Below are 24,331 nucleotides of genomic sequence, written 5' to 3'. Positions count from 1 at the left end.
GGGTCCAGACTAAGAACGATCCAACCTACAAGACCTTAACGGCAGACCAGGCGGACAAAGTTATCTTGAACTCAACGGCTGTGAAGGCGGATGAAGGCTGCAACAGATCTATCAGCTCCAATCGTCTTGGTTCCCTTGCCATTGGAATGAGTTGATTGATTTGTGAAGGACCGTGTGCTTCTTGGAGTGCAACATCAAGTACACGTTAAACATACATACGTACAGGCGTCTTCATTCAGTGAGCAGCACAAAACGTCAAAGCCAGGATTGGACTCATAAGCTACCTGAGAGTTCATAAAAACAACGGAACATAGACCATAATCCTCAACCTCGAGGGATAGCTACGCCGACTGGGGGCAGCACTAGGGTTGCCAACTTTCTAACTCCCAAATAAGGGACAAAAGGTGACGTTACCGCCCGTGCCCCATGCGATCTCACCCAGCCAGCGGCTACGTGCTCCTCCTCCTCCAATGGCGGCCACCCGGGCCGAGAGGCGGGTTGCTATGCAACCTCCATTCGATGAACACACTCGGCCCCACTCCCCGAACACACTCTGTTAGCCTACAGAGTCCGGGCCTACAGCGGCCCCCGGGCCTACAGCATCCGGGCCTACCGCGTCCGGGCCTACAGCGTCCGGGCCTACAGCGTCTGGGCCTACAACGCACCCCGGCCTAATACGGGACAAGTGCGATCCCATACGGGACAAACCAATTTAGCCCAAAATACGGGATGTCCCGGCTAATATGGGACAGTTGGCAACCCTAGGCGATACAGTGGCGCAGCTGGTAGAGCTCCAAAGACGTGCAGGTTTGAAGGTTAATTGGCTTCTGTCAATTGTGTCGAATGTGTGGAATAGAACTAGTGTGGGGATCATTGGTCAGTGTGGACCCGGTGGACTGAAGGACCGTTTTCCATGCTGCATCTCTAAACTAAACTAAACTAAACTCAGTGGCCTTTAGCTCAGCAACCTCAACCAGCTGGGCACCGCTTCCTCCAATCACAATTCAACACATTGAATTTAGACACAGAGTGCTGGAGTAACTCAGCGGGTCAGGCAGCATCTGTGGAGAACATGGATAGGTGACGTTTCACAGAGTGCTGGAGTAACTCAGCGGGTCGGGCAGCATCTGTGGAGAACATGGATAGGTGACGTTTAGGATCGGGACCCTTCTTCAGAATGGGGTTGCGAGGGAAAGATAGAGCAGCCACGATTGAATGGCGGAGCAGACGCGATGGGCCGAATGGTCTACTTCTGCTCCTATGACTTGTGAACTTATGAACCCCAATGCGTAAACCTTCTGAGTATTCTCTCATCGTTTTACCGTAATTAAGTAAGAGGTGAACGTACTGCTCTTTGTCAGCTTTCACTGTGTTGTTTTAATGCTGTGACTGGAAACAATGTGAGAGTCTAAGCATGATATTTAACCTGTCTGCTGAAACGTACCATTTTTAGAGCTCTCACCCTTGTTTTCAGGGTGCTGCCCCTCCTTCTCTCTGCGACCTGCTTCAGGCAAACAGCCCTCCGTGCTCTCAGTGCTTCATCATCTTGAATCTCACCCCTCCGGGTTTTGGAATCTATCCCTGGAATTTCAATGCCCCTTCCCAAGGTTCAGTCTCTTCAAAACGTTCCTCCAAACCTGACCATGCTCCCCGTCAGCCACCCTATTATTTTCTCATCAGTTTGACAATCGCCTTGTCAAGTGTTTTGGAATGTTTTTGCTGCATTGGACATGCTCTATAAATGGAACCTGTTTTTGTACAAGAGGAGTTGAATAAATAGTACACAGAACAGTACAGCTCAGGAACGGGCCTTTCGGTGTCTGTGCCTAGCATGATACCCAGTTACATTCCTCTGTCTGCAGTTCATCCATGCAGTATGATGCCACTCTGGAAAACCTGAGGAGCACCTTCAGCAACAGACCGGTTCCACCAAGATGCAGCACAGAACACCACAGGAGATCCTTCTAACCTGTGGCTATCAAACTGTACAACTCTTCCCCCTTCTGTCTTGGGGTAGACTGACTCACACCCCTCCCCCCCCCATCCTCCCCCCTATCTTTGCACATCCTCAATCCTTTCTACTTGAATTTCAACTTGCCTGAATGGCGGCCACCATTGGAGCGGGAGCACGTGGCCGCTGGCTGGGTGAGGTCACGTGGGGCGTGGGGAGGTGACGTCACCCTTTGCCCCTTATTTGGCAGTTAGGAAGTTGGCAACCCTACTAATACGGGACAAGGGCGGTCCCGTACGGCCCAAAATACGGGATGTTCCAGTTGCTACGGAACAGTTGGCAACCCTACTAATACGGGACACAGTTGGCAACCCTACTAATACGGGACACAGTTGGCAACCCTACTAATACCGGACACAGTTGGCAACCCTACTAATACGGGACACAGTTGGCAACCCTACTAATACCGGACACAGTTGGCAACCCTACTAATACGGGACACAGTTGGCAACCCTACTAATACAGGACACAGTTGGCAACCCTACTAATACGGGCCCAGTTGGCAACCCTACTAATAGCGGACACAGTTGGCAACCCTACTAATACGGGACACAGTTGGCAACCCTACTAATACCGGACACAGTTGGCAACCCTACTAATACCGGACACAGTTGGCAACCCTACCAATACCGGACACAGTTGGCAACCCTACTAATACGGGACAGTTGGCAGCCCTACTAATACCGGACACAGTTGGCAACCCTACTAATACGGGACACAGTTGGCAACCCTACCCTGCCTGAAGCCTGCAAACGGTTTAATTGCCATTGCTGTCGGCAATCCTCCTCTGCCATTTGCAGGCCAAGCTTGGCTACTCCCAGTGAGAGCTGAGCAATCTGCCGGCCTAGAAACATAGAAACATAGAATATAGGTGCAGGAGTAGGCCATTCGGCCCTTCGAGCCTGCACCGCCATTCAATATGATCATGGCTGATCATCCAACTCAGTATCCCGTACCTGCCTTCTCTCCATACCCCCTGATCCCTTTAGCCACAAGGGCCACATCTAACTCCCTCTTAAATATAGCCAATGAACTGGCCTCAACTACCTTCTGTGGCAGAGAATTCCACAGATTCACCACTCTGTGTGAAAAAAAACGTTCTCATCTCGGTCCTAAAAGACTTCCCCCTTATCCTTAAACTGTGACCCCTTGTTCTGGACTTCCCCAACATCGGGAACAATCTTCCTGCATCTAGCCTGTCCAACCCCTTAAGAATTTTGTGAGTTTCTATAAGATCCCCCCTCAATCTTCTAAATTCCAGCGAGTACAAGCCGAGTCTATCCAGTCTTTCTTCATATGAAAGTCCTGCCATCCCAGGAATCAATCTGGTGAACCTTCTCTGTACTCCCTCTATGGCAAGAATGTATTTCCTCAGATTAGGAGACCAAAACTGCACGCAATACTCCAGGTGCGGTCTCACCAATGCCCTGTACAACTGCAGCAGAACCTCCCTGCTCCTATACTCAAATCTGTGAGGGGTTTGCCAGTTTCCCAGCCGCCAGCAACGTTCCGGCTCCGGGAATGCCGTGACATATCGGCCCCTGCAGCCAGCCGGGGAACAAACACCATGAATCTCTCTCGGTGTCAGGTGCAGCGGCAGTAAATCACAAGCCTCCAGTGCCAGAAATACGGGGAGAAAATAAAATAAACCACAAGGATGCCTTCTGAACAGTTCTGTTCTAGTCACCCTGCCCTAGGGAAGATGCCATGAAGCTGGAAAAGGTGCAGAGAGGATTTACGAGAATGCTGTCAGGATTTGCCGATCTGTTTGGTGCACTGTTATTGTTCGCTGAACTATTAATGTTTGTTTTTGTGCGCGTGTGTGTGTGTTTATAACGTAGAAACCTTTCGAAAGGAGATGAGGAGGATTTTTTTTAGTGAGGGGGTGGTGAATCTGTGGAATTCTTTGCCACAGAAGGCAGAGGAGGCCAAGTCAATGGAGATTTCTAAGGCGCAGATTGATAGATTCTTGATTAGTACGGGTGTCAGGGGTTATGGGGAGAAGGCAGGAGAGTGAGGTTAGTCAAGTCAAGTTTATTTGTCACATACACATAAATGTGCAGTGAAATGAAAGATTACCCACAGTCTAACAACAAGAGCAATAACAATAAGCAATAACACACACAATCAAACAAAAAGAAAGGGTTAGGAGGGAGAGATAGATCAGCCATGATTGAATGGCGGAGGAGACTTGATGTGCCGAATGGCCTAATTCTGCTCCTATCACTTATGAACTTATGAGGGAGCTCTCCAAGTGGATTTATACAAGGCTTGGGCACTAGTTCAAAGATAACTTGGGTGTTGTGTAGGAAGGAACTGCAGATGCTGGTTTGATGGGCCGAATGGCCTAATTCTGCTCCTGGAGCTTATGCACCTCTGTGGTCGACTAGAAATCCCTTTGTGTGCAATGGGCCTGGATAAACTGTCAGAGTTCAGAGACTGTGCCATTAATAAACGCAAAGACTCACCCCCACAGGCAGTCCTCATGAGACTGGACAGCACCCCATCCGTCCACTCGTTTGTCGACAGGTCGTATTCGCCGTACAGCTCTCCCAATGACACCGCCTTGGGGTTCAGGGGGTACTCCTGCCCACAAACACACCAGATCACAGGTCAGAGCCTAAGGCACCTTCTCCCCGTCACCCACGTGGGTTTTCTCCGACATCTTGTTCCTCTCACACTCAAGAGTGAGGTGTCAGAGGTTATGGGGAGAAGGCAGGAGAGTGGGGTTGGGAGGGAGAGATAGATCAGCCGTGGTAGAACGGTGGAGTCGACTGGATGGGCCGAATGGCCTAATTCTACTCCTATTCCTTATGACCTTATGACTCCAAAGACGTGTGGGTTTGTAGGTCAATTGGCTTGGTATAAAATGCAAAATCATTCCCTGGTGTGTGTAGTGCCGTGTTAATGTGCGGGGATCGCTGGTCGGTGCGGACTCGGTGGGCCGTAAGGCCTGTTTCCGCGCTCTATCTCTCAACTAAAAAGAAGCAGCTAGCAAATAGAGGGGTCAACTGCTCGGGAACTTGCTGTGGACAGATATTAATTTCCAGTTTGAATAATGGGACATTAATTGGTCCATTGGGTCTAAAATGGCCTCTCTGTCCTCACAAAGCATACAGTTTCTTGCCCGAAACCCTGTCCTCCATTGTTTCATTGTTCTACCTGGGACATATGACAATAAAACACTCTTGACTCTTTCTCTTTCCTAGAGTATTACCCAAGAATCTCGCTCATGTCCTTACCAACCATCCTTCTGAATGACTGATCCAGTTCCACATCATTAATAGTCACTCTTTGAAAGGAGGTTCACCAATCTTTATGCATCTAGCAAATGTTTCAGCAACTCGGTAGTTCAGGCAAGTACCATCATAACATTTAACAGACTTTAGGACAGGTACATGGACAGGACAGGTTTGGAGGGGTATGGACCGAGCGCGGGGAGGTGGGACTAGTGTAGATGGGGCATGTTGGTGGTGTGGGCAAGTTGGGCCGGAGGGCCTGTTTCCACACTGTATCACTTTATGACTCGCTGATTCCCTCCCTGTATCCTCACTCCCTGTATCCTCACTCCCTGTATCTCCCCTCATTCCCACACCTCTTCCATAAGTGCCACTCCCTCCTTCCCACCTTTGATCTTCTTTCCTTAACCCCTTTGCGATCCCTCCCTCTACACCTAGGTGTGTGGAGAGTGAGCATGGTGGAGAGGGTCTATCGATGCAGGTAAGATGGCTACTTCACGCAAGCCCAGTCACTCACACCACGAACCTTTAGAGAGGAGATGAGGAGGAATTTCTTTAACCAGAGGGTGGTGAATGTGTGGAATTCACTGCCACAGACGGCTGTGGAGGGTCATAGGTTGTTTTTAAACGGGAGATTGATGGATTGTTGATTAGTGCGGGTGTCAGGGGTTATGGGGAGAAGGCAGGAGAATGGGGTTAGGAGGGAGAGATAGATCAGTGGTGATTGAATGGCAGAGTAGACTCGATGGGCTGAATGGCCTGATTCTGTTGCAGTGACGTGTGGACGTACTGACCTTGACCACGTTGTAAGGCTCTCCTTTGCGATGCAGTAACGACAGAGCTGCCTGCAGTGTGCGCCACACCACCGTTTTGCCGCTGCCTGTCTTGCCCACGATCATAACCGAATGGCGGGAGCTCTGGGTTTCGTGGAGTTGGATCACCTTTGACACGGTGAACTCTGTGACCACGTAGCCCAATTCCACCAGTTCCGTCTCGATGGCCTCCTTAAGCTGTCGCACAATAAGGAGGAACATGTGTTACAGGTTTAGTTAAGTTTGGTGTGGAGATACGGTGCGGAAACAGACCCTTCGGCCCACACCGACCAGCTAGCCCCGCACATTAACACTATCATACACACATTAGGGACAATTTACAACATGCAACAAGCCAATTTATCTACAAACCTGTACGCCTTTGGAATGTGGGAAGAAACCGAAGATCTCGGATCAAACCCACGCGGTCACGGGAAGAACGTGCAAACTCCGTACAGACAGTAGCCATAGTCGGTCACTGGCGCCACAAGTGCTGTCAGGCAGCAACTCTACCGCTGCGCCACTGTGCCCACCGTTGCAGGTTGGGGTCGGCAATGCCAGGCTGTGGGACGTGACCACCGTGACAATCGCTGGGCATTGGCTCTAGGACAGACAAAGCTCCTGCCTGCACAGTTGGGGGCTCAGGGGGCCGTGTGGAGAAATTTGCAGGACACCTTTCAAGAAAAGTGAAGGCAATCGCTGAAAGGCAATTACTAGACTGGCGTAAGGCTCAGGAGCTACCCAGGCTCAACTGGGACGGCACGGTGGCACGGATGGTGGAGCCGCTGATTCACAGCGCCAGAGACCCAGGTTCCATCCTGCGTTCGGGCGCTGTCTGTGTGGTGTTTCCACGTGACCGTGTGGGTTTTCTCCAGGTGCTCCTGTTTTTCCTCTCAGGTCCCAGAGACGTGTAGCTTTGTAGGTTACTTGGCCTCTTTAAATTGCGCCTTTGTTTCTTGATTAGTACGGGTATCAGAGGTTATGGGGAGAGGGCGGTGCACCTGTGGAATTCTTTGCCCGAGAAGGCTGTAGAGGCCAAGTCAGTGGATATTTTTAAGGCAGAGATAGATAGATTCTTGATTAGTATGGGTGTCAGGGGTTATGTGGAGAAGGCAGGAGAATGGGGTTAGGAGGGAGAGATAGATCAGCCATGATTGAATGGCGGAGTAGACTTGATGGGCTGAATGGCCTAATTCTACTCCTATTGCTTACGACCTTATGACCTAGAAGGTAGGGAAGGGATTGGAAAGTGGGATCAATACATGTACGTGTACAGGCACAGTGAAAAGATAACACAGAGCTAGTGTGATCGGGTGCCCGATGGTCAGCATGGACTCGGTGGACGGAAGGGCCAGTTTCCATGCTGCTTCTTCCAATCCTAAAAATATCGGGCCTACCAGTCCGTAGTCCAAGACGGGCGTTTCCACCCCAGGGAACAGGTCGTGGATGATGCCAGAGAACAGCGGCATATCTATGGACGTGAGCTTGGCCATGTTCATGTCCTTCATGGACATCAGGAGGATCTGTGTAAACACACACACGGTCAACCACATCAACACGCCCTGATCTTCACAGTAGAAATCCATACAACCCCCTGCACTTCTTCACTGCCCACTAGGGTTGCCAACTTCCTCACTCCCAAATAAGGGACAAGGCGACGTCACCGCCCCGCGCCCCACATGACCTCACCCAGCCAGCGGCCACGTGCTCCCGCTCCACCAATGGCACCGCTGCGCAACCTCCGTTAGTTGGCGTCAGGGCCTACACTGCCCACGACTACAGTGTCCGGGCCTACAGTGTCGGGACTACAGTGTCCGGGCCTACAATGCCCGGGTCTACAGCTCCGTCCGGGCCTAATACGGGACAGGGGTGGTCCCATACGGGACAAACCAATTTCGCCCAAAATACGGAATGTCCCAGCTAATACGGGACAGTTGGCAACCCTACTGCCCACCAACTCCCCATGGATTTGCAATAGTATTTACACCGCACCATCAGGCTCTCAGTCCATGCCAGTGTTTCTCACGTGCATCAGGAGCAGAATCAGGCCGTTCGGCCCATCGAGTCTACTCCGCCATTCAATCATGGCTGATCTACCTTCCCCTCCCCTCTCACCCCCATTCTCCTGCTTTCTCCCCATCATCTTTGACAAAGACCTAATCAAGGACCTATCAATGTATGCACACATACACTTGCTCACACTGCACAATCCCACATATGTGCACACAATCCCGCACTTGTGCACACTAGCACGCGTACAGATATAAACACACACGCACCCACCCACCCATCCACAACTACGGTTACCAACTGTCCCGTATTAGCCGGGACATCACGTATTTTGGGCTAAATTAGTTTGTCCCGTACGGGACCGCCCTTGTCCTGTATTAGTAGGGTTGCCAACTTCCTCACTCCCAAATATGGGACAAAGGGTGACGTCACCGCCCCACGCCCCACGTGACCTCACCCAGCCAGCGGCCACGTGCTCCCGCTCCACCAATGGCGGCCGCCCGGGCCGGGAGGAGGGTTGCGTAGCAACACGCAGCCACGGGCAACCCCCATTGGTGTAGCGGGAGCACGTGGCCGCCGGTTGGGCGAGATCACGTGGGGCGTGGGGTGGTGATGTCACCCTTTGTCCCGTATTTGGGAGTGAGGAAGTTGGCAACCCTACTCCCAACCCACCCACTAAGTTGGCATCGTGTTCGGCACGGACATTGCGGGCCGACGGGTCCGTTCCTGTGCTGTACTACTCTGTGTTGTAAGGCACACGTGCATGGCTTCCTGTGCGGAGCCACAGGGAGGGTTGGGCCGGAGGAGCCAAAGGGAGGGTCTCACCTCCTCGTCGGAGAGCTGGGGCTTGTCGCGCCGTTTCCTGCCGGCGTAGCGGAGCAGGGATGTGAGGGCACGCAGGCCAAAGTCGTAGTGATCCTGCTTGGAGAGCTGCTGCACCGCCAGGGAGTAGAGCGTGTAGACCTTCTTAGCCAGGGCCTGAGGACAGAGAGAGAGAGAGAGAGAGAGCAGAGTAAGTGCAAATTACAACATCTGCGTCTCACCCCCTCCCACCCACCCAGCTCCATGAGGCCCCCGCACCATCTACAAGTCGGGAAGGCAATGGGTACATGAGTGTAGTTCCAGCAACGCTGAAGAAATTCAACACCATCCAGGACAAAATAATCCACGTGACTTTACCCAGCGTAGGAGAATCAAGATAGACACAAAATGCTGGAGTAACTCAGCGGGTCAGGCAGCATCTGTGGAGAACATGGTTAGGTGACGTTTCACAGAGTGCTGGAGTAACTCAGCGGGTCAGGCAGCATCTGTGGACAACATGGATAGGTGACGTTTCACAGAGTGCTGGAGTAACTCAGCGGGTCAGGCAGCATCTGTGGAGAACATGGATAGGTGACGTTTCACAGAGTGCTGGAGTAACTCAGCGGGTCAGGCAGCATCTGTGGAGAACATGGATAGGTGACGTTTCACAGAGTGCTGGAGTAACTCAGCGGGTCGGGCAGCATCTCTGGAGAAAAGGAAAAGGTGACTTTTTGGGTCGAGACCCTTCTTCAGACTGAGAGTCATGGAAAAGGGGAATGAGAGAATAGGACATTGGATAGGACAAGTTTGGAGGGATATGGACGAGGTGGGACTAGTGTAGCTGGGACATTTTGGCCAGTGTGGGCAAGTTGGGCTGAAGGGCCATGCTGTATCACTCTATGACTCTATGAGAGATGTAGATGGTGAATGGAAGGTATGCAAAAAGCAATGATGATCAAGGACATCAAGGGGCACACGATGGGAGAATTTTAAATTGAGAAATGGAAGGAGGCAGCCTGTGTGGGAAAACATACCTTGCAGTTGCTGAATCCCTCTGCAAACAAGATGATCTCTGCGATCAGTGTAGAATCGGGAACCACCATGGAGATGGGCCTGAACATTGACTTCAGGTTATCCGGCAACTCTGTGCGCCCAGCATACCCTGCAGGGGACGTAGGTTGAAGGTGAAGATTTAATAGGAACCAGGGGGGTAACGTTTTCACACAAAGTGTGGTGGGTGTATGGAACAAGCTGCCGGAGGAGGTAGTTGAGGCTGGGATTATCGCAACTTTTGAAGAACATTTAGACAGGTACATGGATAGGACAGGTTTAGAGGGATTTGGGCCAAATCCAGGCAGGTGGGACTAGTGTAGATGGGGCATGTTGGTTGGCATGGGCAAGTTGGGCCAGAGCCTGTTTCCACGCTGTATGACTCTATCTGTGCCTGCAGTTAATGCTGAGGGTAGGAACAGTTCCACCTCATACAGGAGTCATTCCAAGCTCTGTAAATTGCTCCTGGTGTGTAAGGGAGTGGATGGGATAACATAGAACTAGTATGTGTGGGAAACAACTGCAGATGCTGGTTCAAACCGAAGATAGACACAAGAAGCTGGAGTAACTCAGCGGGGCTGGCAGCAACTCTGGAGAGAAGGAATGGGTGGCGTTTCGGGTCGAGACCCTTCTTGGGGTCGAGACTGGTTAGGGCTAAGGGAAACGAGAGATATAGACGGTGATGTAGAGAGTGAGAAGTAGTGTGATGGTCGGCGTGGAGTTGAAGGGCCAGTTTCCATTCCAAGCTCCCAGCTTCCACCCTCTCCTCTGGTGGCCTCACCCGGGTTCATGGTGATGAAGATGCCACACGACCAGACCAGGTTGATCTCGCGCCCTTCGAAGATGAAGCGGGTCAGGCCAGCGGACAGTGCGGACAGGATGGAGAGGATCTGCTGAGCCACCACTGACAGCACCTCGATGTTGATGCGATTGAACTCGTCGAAGCAGCCCCAGGCTCCAGTCTGCACACACAAACATCCAACACCATCTTGTCAGCACAGCACGCCCACAGTCCAACAAGGGACGGCACCCGGGACCGCAGGGCACCGCGGGGGGTTGGTGCATCCTGGATAGGGACTGTAATATATTGTATAATAGTTTCATTTGTATTGTATTCTGGTGGTGGCTTCTGTTTTGTTTTATTGCATTGGGAGGAGTTGGCTGCGCCTAACGGCTGCGGCTCTCTGGCAGTCTGTTTTTTTTTGTTTGTTTTTTTTGTTTGTGTCGGTGTTGGGATAGTTTTTGTTTCTGTTTTTGGCTGTGTATGTGTGGTGGGGGGGTGGGGTGTGGGTGTGGGGTGTGGGGGTGGGGTGGGGCGGGGGAAACCTTTCTTTTATTAGGTCTCTTCCCCGGGGCGCAGCTCGCCCGCGGGGCCTTCCATCGCCGGCGCGGCTCGGCTGCGGGACTTAACATCGCCAGCGCGGCTCGGCCGCGGGACGTTTCAGTGCCCGGTGCGGCTCGGCCGCTGGACTTAACATCGACAGCGCGGTTCGGCCGCGGGACGTTTCAGTGCCCGGCGCGGCTTGGCCGCTGGACTTAACATTGCCAGCGCGGCTCGGCCGCGGGACGTTTCAGTGCCCGGTGCGGCTCGGCCGCGGGATGTTTCAGTGCCCGGTGCGGCTCGGCCGCGGGACGTTTCAGTGCCCGGTGCGGCTCGGCCGCGGGATGTTTCAGTGCCCGGCGCGGCTTGGCCGCTGGACTTAACATCGCCCGGTGCGGCCGCGGGATGTTTCGGTGCCCAGGGCGGCTCGGCCGCGGGGCCTTGCGGGGGCTGTGCGTGTCGTTTGTCTCGGTAGGGGTCGAGCTGCCTGTCCGTGGGTGCGGGGGGAAGAGAGAGGAAGTTTTGTTGCCTCCATCACAGTGAGGGGGTGTTTGGAGTCACTGTGATGGATGTTTGTGTTGGGGTCGGGTGTCCTGTGTTCTTTTCTTTTTTGCTGTGTTTTGTGTGACTGCTGAAATTTCGTTCGGTGTAAAAAGCCGAGTGACAATAAAGTGTTGTTATGTTATGTTATGTTAATATATTTTTTGATTAAAACAAAAACAAGATATGGCACAATGCATGAACCAGTCTGCTGAAACTAAAGCAAGGCTGGAATTTCCACACAAAGGGACACACAGTACTGGAGTAACTCAGCGGTCAGGCAGCATCTGTGGAGAACATGGATAGGTGACGTTTCACAGAGTGCGGGAATAACTCAGCAGGTCAGGCAGCATCTGTGGAGAACATGGATAGGTGACGTTTCACAGAGTGCTGGAGTAACTCAGCGGGTCAGGCAGCATCTCTGGAGAACATGGATAGGTGACGTTTCACAGAGTGCTGGAGTAACTCAGCGGGTCAGGCAGCATCTCTGGAGAACGTGGATAGGTGACTTTTGGGGTCAAGACCCTTCAGACTGATTTCAGGGGGGGGGAAGAAGAAAGCTGGGAAAGGAGAGAGGCAGGACATCGCGTGGCAGGTAATAGGTCGACACAGGCAGGGGGGTTTACCCTCAGTACAGTCCCTCTGATACAGTGACACCCCCTCACCACTGCCCCTCTGATACAGACAACCCCTCACCACTGCCCTCTGATGCCGTGACAGAGTCTGGGACCAGGGGTCGCAGAATAAAAGGACCTTCCATGAGGAAGGAGGTGAGGAGGAGTTTCTAGTCAGAGGGTGGTGAATCTGTGGGATTCTTTGCCACAGACGGTGGTGGAGGCCAAATGAGTGGATATTTTTATGGCGGAGATAGACAGATTTGTGATTAGTACAGGCGTCAGGGGTTATGGGGAGAAGGCAGATGAATGGGGTTAGGAGGGAGAAATAGATCGGCCATTGCCGGAGGTATGTTCCCAATGTTTGGGGAGTCCAGAACCAGGGGCCACACAGTCTAAGAATAAAGGGGAGGCCATTTAAAATTGAGGTGAGAAAAAAACATTTTCACCCAGAGAGTTGTAAATTTGTGGAATTCTCTGCCATAGAAGGCAGCGGAGGCCAATTTACTGGATGAATTTAAAAGACAGTTAGATGGAGCTCTGGGGGCTAACGGAATCAAGGGATATGGGGAGAAGGCAGGCACGGGTTACTGATTGTGGATGATCAGCCATGATCACAATGAATGGCGGAGCTGGCTCGAAGTGCCAAATGGTCTCGTCCTGCACCTATTTTCTATCTGTGTATCATTCTACGATTGAATGGCGGAGTAGACCTAATGGGTCGAATGGCCTAATTCTGCTCCTCTGACGTATGACGGTATGACCTTGAGCTGTGCTGCTTTATGTGTGTCTGGTTCTTCCTTTCACCTGCGCCAGTCCAGAGTACATGCGTCCCATGGATTTGTAGTCCAGGCCTTCGGAGCAGTTGACCACGATCACGTACATGCCCAGGGCCTTGCCCAGATCCTTCACCGTCTCCGTCTTCCCCGTCCCGGCCGGTCCCTTGGGGGAGCCGCCGCGGTGCAAGTGCAGGGCTGTTGTCAGGGTCATGTAGCACCTGGGAACAGTCAACAGCGTTTCATTGTTCACTTCAGTTTATTGTCACGTGCATCCAAGTACAGTCAAGAGCTTTTTGTTGCGTGCTAACCAATCAGCAAAAAATACAGACAACACAGGAGCTCCTCAGCTTACGTTGGGGGTCCGTTCCGAGAAACCCATTGCAAACCGAAAATATCCTAAGTGGAAATGCATTGAATACACGTGATAGACATAGACATAGAGACATAGAAAATAGGTGCAGGAGGAGGCCATTCGGCCCTTCAAGCCTGCACCGCCATTCAATATGATCATGGCTGATCATCCAACTCAGTAACCTGTACCTGCCTTCTCTCCATACCCCCTGATCCCTTTAGCCACAAGGGCCACATCTAACTCCCTCTTAAATATAGCCAATGAACTGGCCTCAACTACCTTCTGTGGCAGAGAATTCCACAGATTCACCACTCTCTGTGTGAAAAACAACTTTCTCATCTCGGTCCTAAAAGACTTCCCCCTTATCCTTAAACTGTGACCCCTTGTTCTGGACTTCCCCAACATCGGGAACAATCTTCCTGCATCTAGCCTGTCCAACCCCTTAAGAATTTTGTACGTTTCTATAAGATCCCCCCTCAATCTTCTAAATTCCAGCGAGTACAAGCCGAGTCTATCCAGTCTTTCTGCATATGAAAGTCCTGCCATCCCAGGAATCAATCTGGTGAACCTTCTCTGTACTCCCTCTATGGCAAGAATGTCTTTCCTCAGATTAGGAGACCAAAACTGTACGCAATACTCCAGGTGTGGTCTCACCAATGCCCTGTACAACTGCAGCAGAACCTCCCTGCTCCTATACTCAAATCCCCTCGCTATGAATGCCAACATACCATTGGCTTTCTTCACTGCCTGCTGCACCTGCATGCCTACTTTCAATGCCTGGTGTACCACACGGCTGGAAGCGAGCGGCAGCTCACTACGGGTCTTGCCGTTTGCAAAGTCAAAATATCGCAAGCTGAAGCATCGTAACCCGGGGAGCACCTGTACGTGATTACAATCAATCCGTAGATACATGATAATCCAATTACGTATCGTGCAGGGTAAAGCCAGTAAGTCCCATCAAGGATAGTCCGAGGGTCATCAAAGAGGTAGACAGTAGTTCACCACTGCTCTCTGGTTGTGGTAGGATGATTCAGATGCCTAACAACAGCTGGAAATAAAACTGTTCCCGAATCTGGTGGTGTGTGTCAGAGAAATTTAGAAACATAGAAAATAGGTGCAGGAGGAGGCCATTTGATCCTTCAAGCCTGCCGGTGCTGCAGCCGGTGCTGGCTTGAAGGATCAAATGGCCTCCTCCTGCACCTATTTTCTATGTTTCTAAATTTCTCTAACACACACCACCAGATTCGGGGACAGTTTTATTGCTGATCATTCAAAATCAGTACCCCGTCCCGGCTTTGTCACCATATCCCTTGATTCCCTTAGCCCTGAGAGCTAAATCTAACCCTCTCTTGAGTGAGAGAGAGAGAGACACTTCTATACCTCTTGCCTGATGGGGAGGGGAGAAGAGGGTGTGACTCGTCCTTGACTACGCCGCCAGCCTTGCCGAGTGTCTATCTCCAGCGGTGCTGGCGCGGAGGGCCGAGTGGCCTACTCATGCAGGTGTTTTCTATCTTTCTATCCACCAGCAACAATGCACAGAGTGAGAGGGGGACCAGGCTGCACCTGTCTGTGAGTTGAGTGATCACCAGGCGCCCCGAGTTGCCCAGGTATTCGTAGCCATACTGGAAGTGTGTGTTGGTTTGTCGGACTAAACAGTCATCCAGGTCCTGCACAAAAGAAAACACTAGTTAGAGTGCAGACGGACACAAAATGGCGGAGTAACTCAGCAGGACAGGCAGCCTCTGGAGAGAAGGAATGGGTGACGTTTCAGGTCCAGACCCTTCTTCAGTCTGAAGTCTTTGGAGTGTGGGTGGAAACTGGAGCAACCGGGGAAAACCCACGCGGGTCACAAGGAGAACGTACAAACTCCTTGCAGACCGAACCCATAGTCAGGATCGAACCCGGGTCTCCGGCGCTGAGGCAGCAACTCTACCCACTGCTCCACTGTGCAGCCCCACACAATGGCTGACCTAAACTTGCCCGAGGGCAACATAAAAACATAGAAAGTAGGTGCAGGAGGAGGCCGTTCGGCCCTTAGAGCCAGCACCGCCATTCAATATGATCATGGCTGATCATTCTCAATCAGTACCCCGTTCCTGCTTTCTCCCCATATCCCATGATTCCTTTAGCCCTAAGAGCTCTATCTAACTCTCTCTTGAAAACATCCAGTGAATTGGCCTCCACTGCCTTCTGTGGCAGAGAATTCCACAGATTCACAACTCTCTGGGTGAGAAAGTTTTTCCTCGTCTAAGTCCTAAATGGCCAACCCCTTATTCTTAAACTGTGACCCCCTGGTTCTGGACTCCCCCAACATCGGGAACATTTTTTCTGCATCTAGCCTGCATCCCTTAAGAATTCTATATGTTTCTATCAGATCCCCTCTCATCCTTCTAAATTCCAGTGAATACAGGCCCAGTCGACCCATTCTTTCATCATATGTTAGTCCCGTCATCCCGGGAATTAACCTGGTGAACCTAGACTGCCACTCCCTCAACAGCAAGAATGTCCTTCCTCAAATTAGAAGACCAAAATTGCACACAGTACTCCAGGTGCGGTCTCACCAGGGCCCTGTACAACTACAGTAGGACCTCCTTGTTCCTTAACTCAAATCCTCTGGCAATGAAGGGCAACATGCCATTAGCTTTCTTCACTGCCTGCTATACCTGCTTGAATCTGTTGCAGCGGGAGGTGGATGCTGAGCACTGACGTTCGCCTCGTGCTGCTGCAGGAATGATGCAGACATACTGTACCTTGTCCCAGTACAGGCGGAGCTGGCTCAGCCAGTCGAAGGCCATCACGTCCATGCAGTTAATCCTGTAGAGCTTGTCGATGACATCGCGAGCATGGACCTCCACCGTCACCAGAGCCACCACCTTCAGCCGCATGATCTTGGTCATGTTCCCTCGGATGGCCTCCGAGTACTTGCGCAACATGGTCACCTAGGAGGCACCAACGCCAAGCAGTTTACCCCAACGCACTCACTCTCCATCCATCCCCCATCCTGTCCCCCTCCGCTCAACCCGTTATGCACCCAGTCCAGATTCACGGGGAAGACCGAGCCAGTGTCACGAGAGAAGATCCCGGGACCTCGGGCAGTCTTCTCCGCTGGAGGAGACAGAGAGGGATAGCTTCGGCAAAGCTGAGGGGTGAGTAAGGAGAGGTTACCTCTCAAGGTCAGGGAGTTAGTGTGAAGGGCCGTAACTGAGAGGAAGAGATGAAAGGTTTCCACAGAGATGCTGCGTGACCCGCTGAGTTACTCCAGCAATTTGTGTCAATGAAAGGTTGATGTTGGAAGATAGACACAAGTGCTGGAGTAAGATGCGGGACAGGCAGCATCTTTGGAGAGAAGGAATGGGTGACGTTTCGGGTCAAGACCCTTCTTCACTTGGATATATGGTGCTCTGTGTGCCATGCACATTGAGGCAAAGATCACTGCACATTATTAATAAGACATTAATGCTATTTTGTTTGGCACGAGGTACAGCAAAATTCATTTTTGCATAGATTCAGGGACAGTTTCTTCCCAGCTGTTATCAGGCAACTGAATCATCCTACCACAACCAGAGAGCAGTGCTGAACTTCCATCTACCTCTTTGGTGACCCACGGACTATCCTTGATCAGACTCTGCTGGCTTTACCTTACACTAAACGTTATTCCCTTATCATGTATCTATACACTATATATGGCTCGATTGTAATCATGTATTAGTTTTTAGTTTAGTTTAGAGATACAGCGCGGAAACAGGCCCTTTGGCCCACCGGGTCCGCGCCGACCAGCGATCCCCGCACATTAACACGGTCCTACACCCACTAGGGACAATATTTACATTTATATCAAGCCAAGTAACCTACAAACTTGTACGTCTTTGGAGTGTGGGAGGAAACCGAAGATCTTGGGAGAAAATCCACGCAGGTCACGGGGGGAACGTACAAACTCCGTACAGACGGCGCCCTTAGTCAGGATCGAACCTGAGTCTCCGGCGCTGCAAGCGCTGTAAGGCAGCAACTCTACCGCTGTGCCACGGTGCCACCATGTGTTGCCTTTCCGCTGACTGATTAGCACGCAACAAAAGCTTTTCACTGTACCTTGGTACACGTGACAATAAAGTAAACTGAAACCAAACTGATCTAAGACAGCTTTTCCCCTGGAATGGACAAGATTTGTGCTTCCATCATCCACTTGACTGTAATCCCGCAAAGGCACACTGAGCTCGACTCACCTGCTTCCTTTTAATAACTCGCAGGGGTTTTCTGTCATCAAGATCCTTGGCCGTCATCAGTGCCTTGGTGACGTCTGTTGTCCATTGAATCTGACTGGAGGTGATCAGCAACTGTGGCAAAATGCAAGACTCAAAGTTGCGCAGGTTGACAGGCGAGAGCTTCAAGGATGATTCTCAAAGGGGTAGAGGTTAGTTACTCTAAGAGGTCTAAGAGAGTCCACAATCCAGGCTGGGTCTCTATTCCATGGAGCGCAGGAGGATGAGGGGTGATCTTATAGAGGTGTACAAAATTATGAGAGGTATAGATCGGGTGAATGCACAGAGTCTCTTGCCCAGAGTAGGGGAGTTGAGAACAAGAGCACATAGGTTTAAGGTGAGGGGGGGGGGGGGGGAACATTTAATAGGAACCTGAGGGGCAACGTTTTTACACAAAGGGTGGTGGGTGTATGGAACAAGCTGTCGGAGGAGGTAGTTGAGGCAGGTACTATCACAATATTTTAGAAACATTTAGACAGGTAAATGGATAGGTTAGGTTTAGAGGGATATGGACCAAGCCCAGGCAAGTGGGACTAGTGTAGATGGGGCATATTGGACGGGTTGGGCCGAAGGGCCTGTTTCCATGCTATATGAGTGTCTGGCTCTATGCTGGAAGAACTCCAAAGGCACAGGCTGGTGTGTCGCCTGTGAGGAACTTCCTCTGCTCTGACACGATAGCTGGCCCCTCACCTGGCCCGGCCCCTCACCTGGCCCGGCCCCTCACCTGACCCGGCCCCTCACCTGGCCCGGCCCCTCACCTGGCCCGGCCCCTCACCTGGCCCGGCCCCTCAACTGACCCGGCCCCTCACCTGGCCCGGCCCCTCACCTGACCCGGCCCCTCACCTGACCCGGCCCCTCACCTGACCCGGCCCCTCACCGGGCCCAGCCCCTCACCCGACCCGGCCCCTCACACGACCCGGCCCCTCACCCGGCCCGGCCCCTCACCCGACCCGGCCCCTCACCCGACCCGGCCCTTCACCCGGCCCGGCCCCTCACCCGGCCCTGCCCCTCACCTGGCCCGGCCCCTCACCTGGCCCAGCCCCTCACCTGGCCCGGCCACTCCTTCACCCACTTGTCCCGTCGAGTGAGCATTTTCTTCAGGGATATCCGGGTCTCCTTCAGCAGGTCTTTGAGAGTGAACCGCATGGTGCGTTCCACGTCGCAGAGCCAAGCCTGAGGGGGCAAGAACACATTGCAGCAACACCAGGCGACGGGAGAGAGGGAGCGCGGCGCCAGTCATTTAACCTTCCGTAGTAAACTCAATGCTAGTAATGTCGCAGTGGGTGTAAGTGTTTGATTATTTTTAGTTTAGTTTAGAGATACAGCGCAGAAACAGGCCCTTCGGCCCGCCGGGTCCGCACCGACCAGCGATCCCCGCACATTAACTCTATCCCACACCCACTAGGGACAATTTTTACAGTTACCAAGCCAATTAACCTACAAACTTTGTGAGTGTGGGAGGAAACCGAAGATCTTGGAGGTCACGGGGAGAACGTACAAACTCCGTACAGACAGCACCCGTAGTCGGGATGGAACCCGGGTGTCCGGCGCTGCATTCGCTGCACGGCAGCAACTCTACCGCTGCGCCAGCGTGACCACCCGATCCTGGACCTGACACTCCTGTTTTGTAGGTGAGCCAACCTTCATTAAACAGCTCATTAACTTTGATAAAGACAATATTTCAGACAAGGTGTTGAAGATTGGAACGTACTGCGCACAGCCGGACTTCCAGCCGGACATTGTGGGCTGCGTGTCTGTGGCCGCCAAGTCCCTGTGCATGTGGGTGCTGGCCATGGAGATAGGTACTGCACGCCCCACACCGCCCGTCCCTCACTGACGGCCCTCTCCACTAGTGGGAGAGTCCCTGTGTATGTGGGTGCTGGCCATGGAGTAAGGTACTGCACGCCCCACACCACCCGTCCCTCACTGACGGCCCTCTCCACTCACTCTCACCTTGCTCTTTCACTCTCACTTTCTGATTTGAAAGCAAACTCAATGTTCGCATTTATTTCAAGAGGGCTTGTGTACAAAAGTAGGGATGTAACGCTAATGAGGCACTGGTCAGGCCGCATTTGGAACATTGTGAGCAATTTTGGGCACCATATCTGAGGAAGGATGTGCTGGCTCTGGAGAGGGTCCAGAAGAGGTTTTTACAAGAATGATCCCAGGAATGAGTGGTTAACCTATGATGTGCATTTGTCGGCACTGGGCCTGTACTCACTGGGCCTGTACTCGCTGGAGTTTAGAAGGATGAGGGGGGACCTCATTGAAATGTACAGAACAGTGAGCGGCCTGGATAGAGTGGATGTGGAGAGGATGTTCCCACTGGTGGGAGAGTCTAGGACCAGAGGGCACAGCCTCAGAATTAAAGGACATTCTTTTAGGACGGAGATGAGGAGAGATTTCTCGAGTCAGAGGGCGGTGAATCTGTGAAATAATTTGTTGCCAGTGCAGGGAGAGGGGGATTGGTTTGCTCGCTGTGCTCCAACCACACAGTGCATGCCCGCTGCGCTCCACCCACACAGTGCATGCCCGCGGACAGACATTCCACACAGTGCGTGCCCGCGGACGACATTGCACCCACACAGTGCATGCCCGCAGTGTTCCACCCACACAGTGCGTGCCCACGGACGGACATTCATTCCACCACACAGTGCGGGCACGCTGACAGACATCTCCCTACACAGTGCGGGCAGTGCGTGCTCACGGACGGGCATCTCCGTACCTCCACTGGCCCCTCCAGCAAGGTGGGGTGCTTGAACTCCACGTACTCGCCATCAGCTGAGAACATGCCTGCCGCTTCCATCTTGCTGGTGGTTCCCACCTGCAAATACAGATCCGGGCAGGGGATGGATGCAGTGCACTGGCGGGAACCCATCACAGTCTCTCACCCTCCCCACTACCTGCTCCAACTGCCTCAGAGCTGCGGGGGGGGGGGGGGGGTGAATGTGGGAGAGAGGGAAGGTTTCAAAGGGGCTGGCGAGTGGCAAGGCAAGAGTGAAAGAGGGTGAGTGGGAGGGAGTGTGGGTACGATGGGTGCAAGATGGGGGTTACTGTAGTAAGGAGTGCAGGGAGGGGGGAGTGGAGAGGGGAGGGAGTGGGAGGGCAGGGAGTGGGAGGGGAGGAAGTGGGAGGGGAGGGAGTGTGGGTATGATGGGTGCAAGCGGGATGGGGGTTACTGTAGTAAGGAGTGCAGGGAGGGAGTGGGAGGGCAGGGAGGGAGTGGGAAGGGAGGGAGTGGGAGGGGAGGGAGTGGGAGGGGAGGGAGTGTGGGTACGATGGGTACAAGTGGGATGGGGGTTACTGTAGTAAGGAGTGCAGGGAGGGGGGAGTGGGCAGGGAGGGAGTGGGAAGGGAGGGAGTGGGAGGGGAGGGAGTGGGAGGGGAGGGAGTGTGGGTACGATGGGTGCAAGCGGGATGGGGGTTACTGTAGTAAGGAGTGCAGGGAGGGGGGAGTGGGCAGGGAGGGAGTGGGAAGGGAGGGAGTGGGAGGGGAGGGAGTGGGAGGGGAGGGAGTGTGGGTACGATGGGTGCAAGCGGGATGGGGGTTACTGTAGTAAGGAGTGCAGGGAGGGAGTGGGAGGGCAGAGAGTGGTAGGGGAGGGAGTGGGAGGGGAGGGAGCAGGGAGGGAGGGAGTGGATGGAGATAGGGATTTACCTGGGGATGAATGGTCAGTTGGTGGGGACAGGGCTGGGTATGTATGAATGGTCAGGGCTGGCTCTGTGGGTTGGGGATAGTGCTGGCCCCAGGAGTGAGGATGGAGCTGGGGTTGGGGTGGGGCTTGGATGGATGATGGGTCAGCCCGGATTTAGCCGTGAAGTGTTGAGACGGCCTCAGGTTACTCTGCCCATGTGTGTGTGTGTGCGTGTGTGTGTGTGTGTGTGTGTGTGCGTGTGCATGTGCCTGTGTGCGCGCGTGTGTGTGTGTGCGCGTGTGTGTGAGTGCATGCGTGCCTGTGTGCGTGTGTTTGTGTGTGGTTGTGTGTGTGTGTGCGTGTGTGTGTGTGTGCGTTTGCATGTGCCTGTGTGCGCGCGTGTGTGTGTGTGTGCGCGTGTGTGTGAGTGCATGCGTGCCTGTGTGCGTGTGTTTGTGTGTGTGCGTGTGTGGTTGTGTGTGTGTGTGCGTGTGTGTGAGTGAGTGCATGCGTGCGTGCGTGCGTCTGTGTGTGTGTGTGTGCGTGCGTGCGTGTGTGTGTGTGCGGCCAAGGTGGCCCCGGGCAAGTGTACCTTCTGCATCTTGAGCGACTTGATGTTGTCGAAGCACTTCTTCATGTGGGGCTGCACGGCTGGGGGATTGCGTGACTGCCCCAGAATCTCCAGCAGGTCGTCGTTGGACAGGAAGTAGAAGCGCGGGAAGATTTGCCGCTTGGTCTCCAGGTACATGTCCAGCGACTTCTCAATCTCTTCCAGCTTGCCGTTCATTTCATTCAGGGTGTCCAGGAGACCTGGGGCAAACAAGGGCAGCCTGTGTTTAGTTTAGTTTAGTTTTGTTTAGTGATACAGCCCGGAAACAAGGCCCTTTCGGCCCACCGGGTCAGCACCGACCAGCGATTCCTGCACATTAACACTATCCTATACCGATTAGGGACATTTTTTTTTTACATTTACGAAGCATTTTACATTTTGTACATTTACATCTACAAACCTGTAGGTCTTTGGAGTGTGGGAGGAAACCGAAGATCTCAGAGAAAACCCACGCAGATCATGGGGAGAACGTACAAACCCCGTACAGACAGCACCTGTGGTCGGGATGGAACCCGGGTCTCCGGCGCTGCATTCGCTGCAAGGCAGCAACTCTACCGCTGCGCCACCGTGACCACCCGATCCTTGACGCAGCGGTAGAGTTGCTGCCTTGCAGCGCTTACAGCGCCGGAGACCCGAGTTCGATCCGGACCACAGGTGCTGTCTGTACGGGGTTTGCACGTTCTCCCCTTGACCTGCGTGGGTTTTCTCTGAGATGGCAAGGCAAGAGTGAAAGAAGGTGAGTGGGACGGAGTGTGGATACGAGGGGTGCAAGAGGGATGGGGGTTGCGGGGAGTAAGGGGTGCAGGGAGGGGGGAATGGGAGGGGAGGGAGCGGGAAGGGAGGTAGTTGGCATGGACAAGTTGGCCCTGAGGGCTGCTCCTGTTGTGTGTGTCTCTGAGCTGACCGTACCTGGATGGTGGGTTCCTCGCAGGGCGTTGGGCTCGAGGGCCAGGCGTTGCATTATCATCTTCCACTGGTCGTTGATGCTGTCAAACTCGGCTGACTCCTGAGGAAGCTGCTTCCTGATGTCCTCGCCAAGGAAGATGTTCTGCATAAAACAATGGGGGGGGGGGGGCGGGGAGAGGGGGAGGTGGGTTATTCACCAGGCCTGCCTTGCATCCAACTCCCCTCCCCTCCTCTCCTGATTGCACTGGGGCTTAACATCATGTCCGAGATAGTGGAGTGGAGCTCAAAATTAACAGTAAACCAAGTCTCGACTCGAAACGTCACCCATTCCTTTCCCCTCCCCTGACTTCAAACTGAAGAAGGGTCTCGACCCGTAACCTCACCCATTCCTTCTCTCCAGAGATGCTGCCTGACCTGCTGAGTTACTCCAGCACTCTGTGTCTATCTTCCGTTTTCATGCTGTTGGGTTGTAAGCCACCAGGCAGAATGGGAGTTGCTGGTCCTCCAGTACTCCACATACCGATCCTTCAGCACAAACATCACCTGACAGGTGGTAGACACAAAATGCTGGAGTTACTCAGCAGGTCAGGCAGCATCTCTGCAGAGAAGGAATGGGTGACGTTTCGGGTTGAGACTGAAGAAGGGTCTCAACCCGAAACGTCACCCATTCTTTCTCTCCACAGATGCTGCCTCTTACTCCAGCTTTTTATGTCTATCTTCAGGTCCTTTGCAACCTGTATTGCTCACTCCCAACTGTGTATCTTTGCATAAGAATAAAGTCTGAAGAAGGGTCTCGATCCAAAAGGTCACCTATCCGTGTTTTCCAGAGAAACTATGGATCTTATCGGGATGCATCACCGCTTGGTTTGGGAACAGCTCCATCCAAGACCACAATAAATTACAGAGAGTTGTGGACGCAGTCCAGACCATCACACAAACCAACCTCCCTTCCATCGACTCCATCTACACCTCACGCTGCCTCAGCAAGGCCAGCAGCATCATCAAGGACCAGTCTCACCCCCGGCCACTCCCTCTTCTCCCCTCTCTCAGCAGGAAAAGGTGCAGAAGTGTGAAAACGCACACCTCCAGATTCAGGGACAGTTTCTTCCCAGCTGTTATCAGACAACTGAGCCATCGTAACACCAACTAGAGAGTGGTCCTGACCTCCCATCTACCTCATTGGAGACCCTTGGACTATCTTTAATTGGACTTTACCTGGCACTAAACATTATTCTCTTTATCTTCTATCTTTATCTATAGTCTTTCCGCTGACTGGAAACCTGTCCTATCCATGTAACTGTCTAACTGTTTCTTAAACGTTGCGATAGTCCCAGCCTCAACTACCTCCTCGGGCAGCTCGTTCCATACACCCACCCACCAACCTTTGTGTGAAAA

The 24,331-nt window shown here is 52.8% G+C and overlaps 1 protein-coding gene across 1 annotated transcript in view; it reads right to left on the bottom strand.

Moving 5' to 3' along the window:
* dnah2 (dynein, axonemal, heavy chain 2) overlaps positions 1-24,331 on the bottom strand; it is a 154,363-nt gene that overhangs the window by 80,533 nt on the left and 49,499 nt on the right. The window contains exons 26-39 of the mRNA XM_078427651.1: positions 22,940-23,078; positions 22,013-22,230; positions 20,511-20,609; positions 18,833-18,958; positions 17,750-17,860; positions 16,280-16,468; positions 15,093-15,196; positions 13,206-13,395; positions 10,705-10,885; positions 9,908-10,035; positions 8,898-9,050; positions 7,460-7,585; positions 6,045-6,260; positions 4,480-4,597 (exon numbers count right to left, since the gene is read on the bottom strand). Of these exons, the coding sequence (XP_078283777.1) occupies positions 4,480-4,597; positions 6,045-6,260; positions 7,460-7,585; positions 8,898-9,050; positions 9,908-10,035; positions 10,705-10,885; positions 13,206-13,395; positions 15,093-15,196; positions 16,280-16,468; positions 17,750-17,860; positions 18,833-18,958; positions 20,511-20,609; positions 22,013-22,230; positions 22,940-23,078 (2,098 nt within the window). The remainder of the gene's footprint in view (positions 1-4,479; positions 4,598-6,044; positions 6,261-7,459; positions 7,586-8,897; positions 9,051-9,907; positions 10,036-10,704; positions 10,886-13,205; positions 13,396-15,092; positions 15,197-16,279; positions 16,469-17,749; positions 17,861-18,832; positions 18,959-20,510; positions 20,610-22,012; positions 22,231-22,939; positions 23,079-24,331) is intronic.

The sequence above is a fragment of the Rhinoraja longicauda genome, chromosome 34, assembly GCF_053455715.1.
Source record: "Rhinoraja longicauda isolate Sanriku21f chromosome 34, sRhiLon1.1, whole genome shotgun sequence".
NCBI lineage: Eukaryota > Metazoa > Chordata > Chondrichthyes > Rajiformes > Arhynchobatidae > Rhinoraja > Rhinoraja longicauda.
The sequence above is the reverse complement of the archived record's forward strand: the minus strand, read 5'-3'. Positions and strand labels throughout refer to the sequence as shown.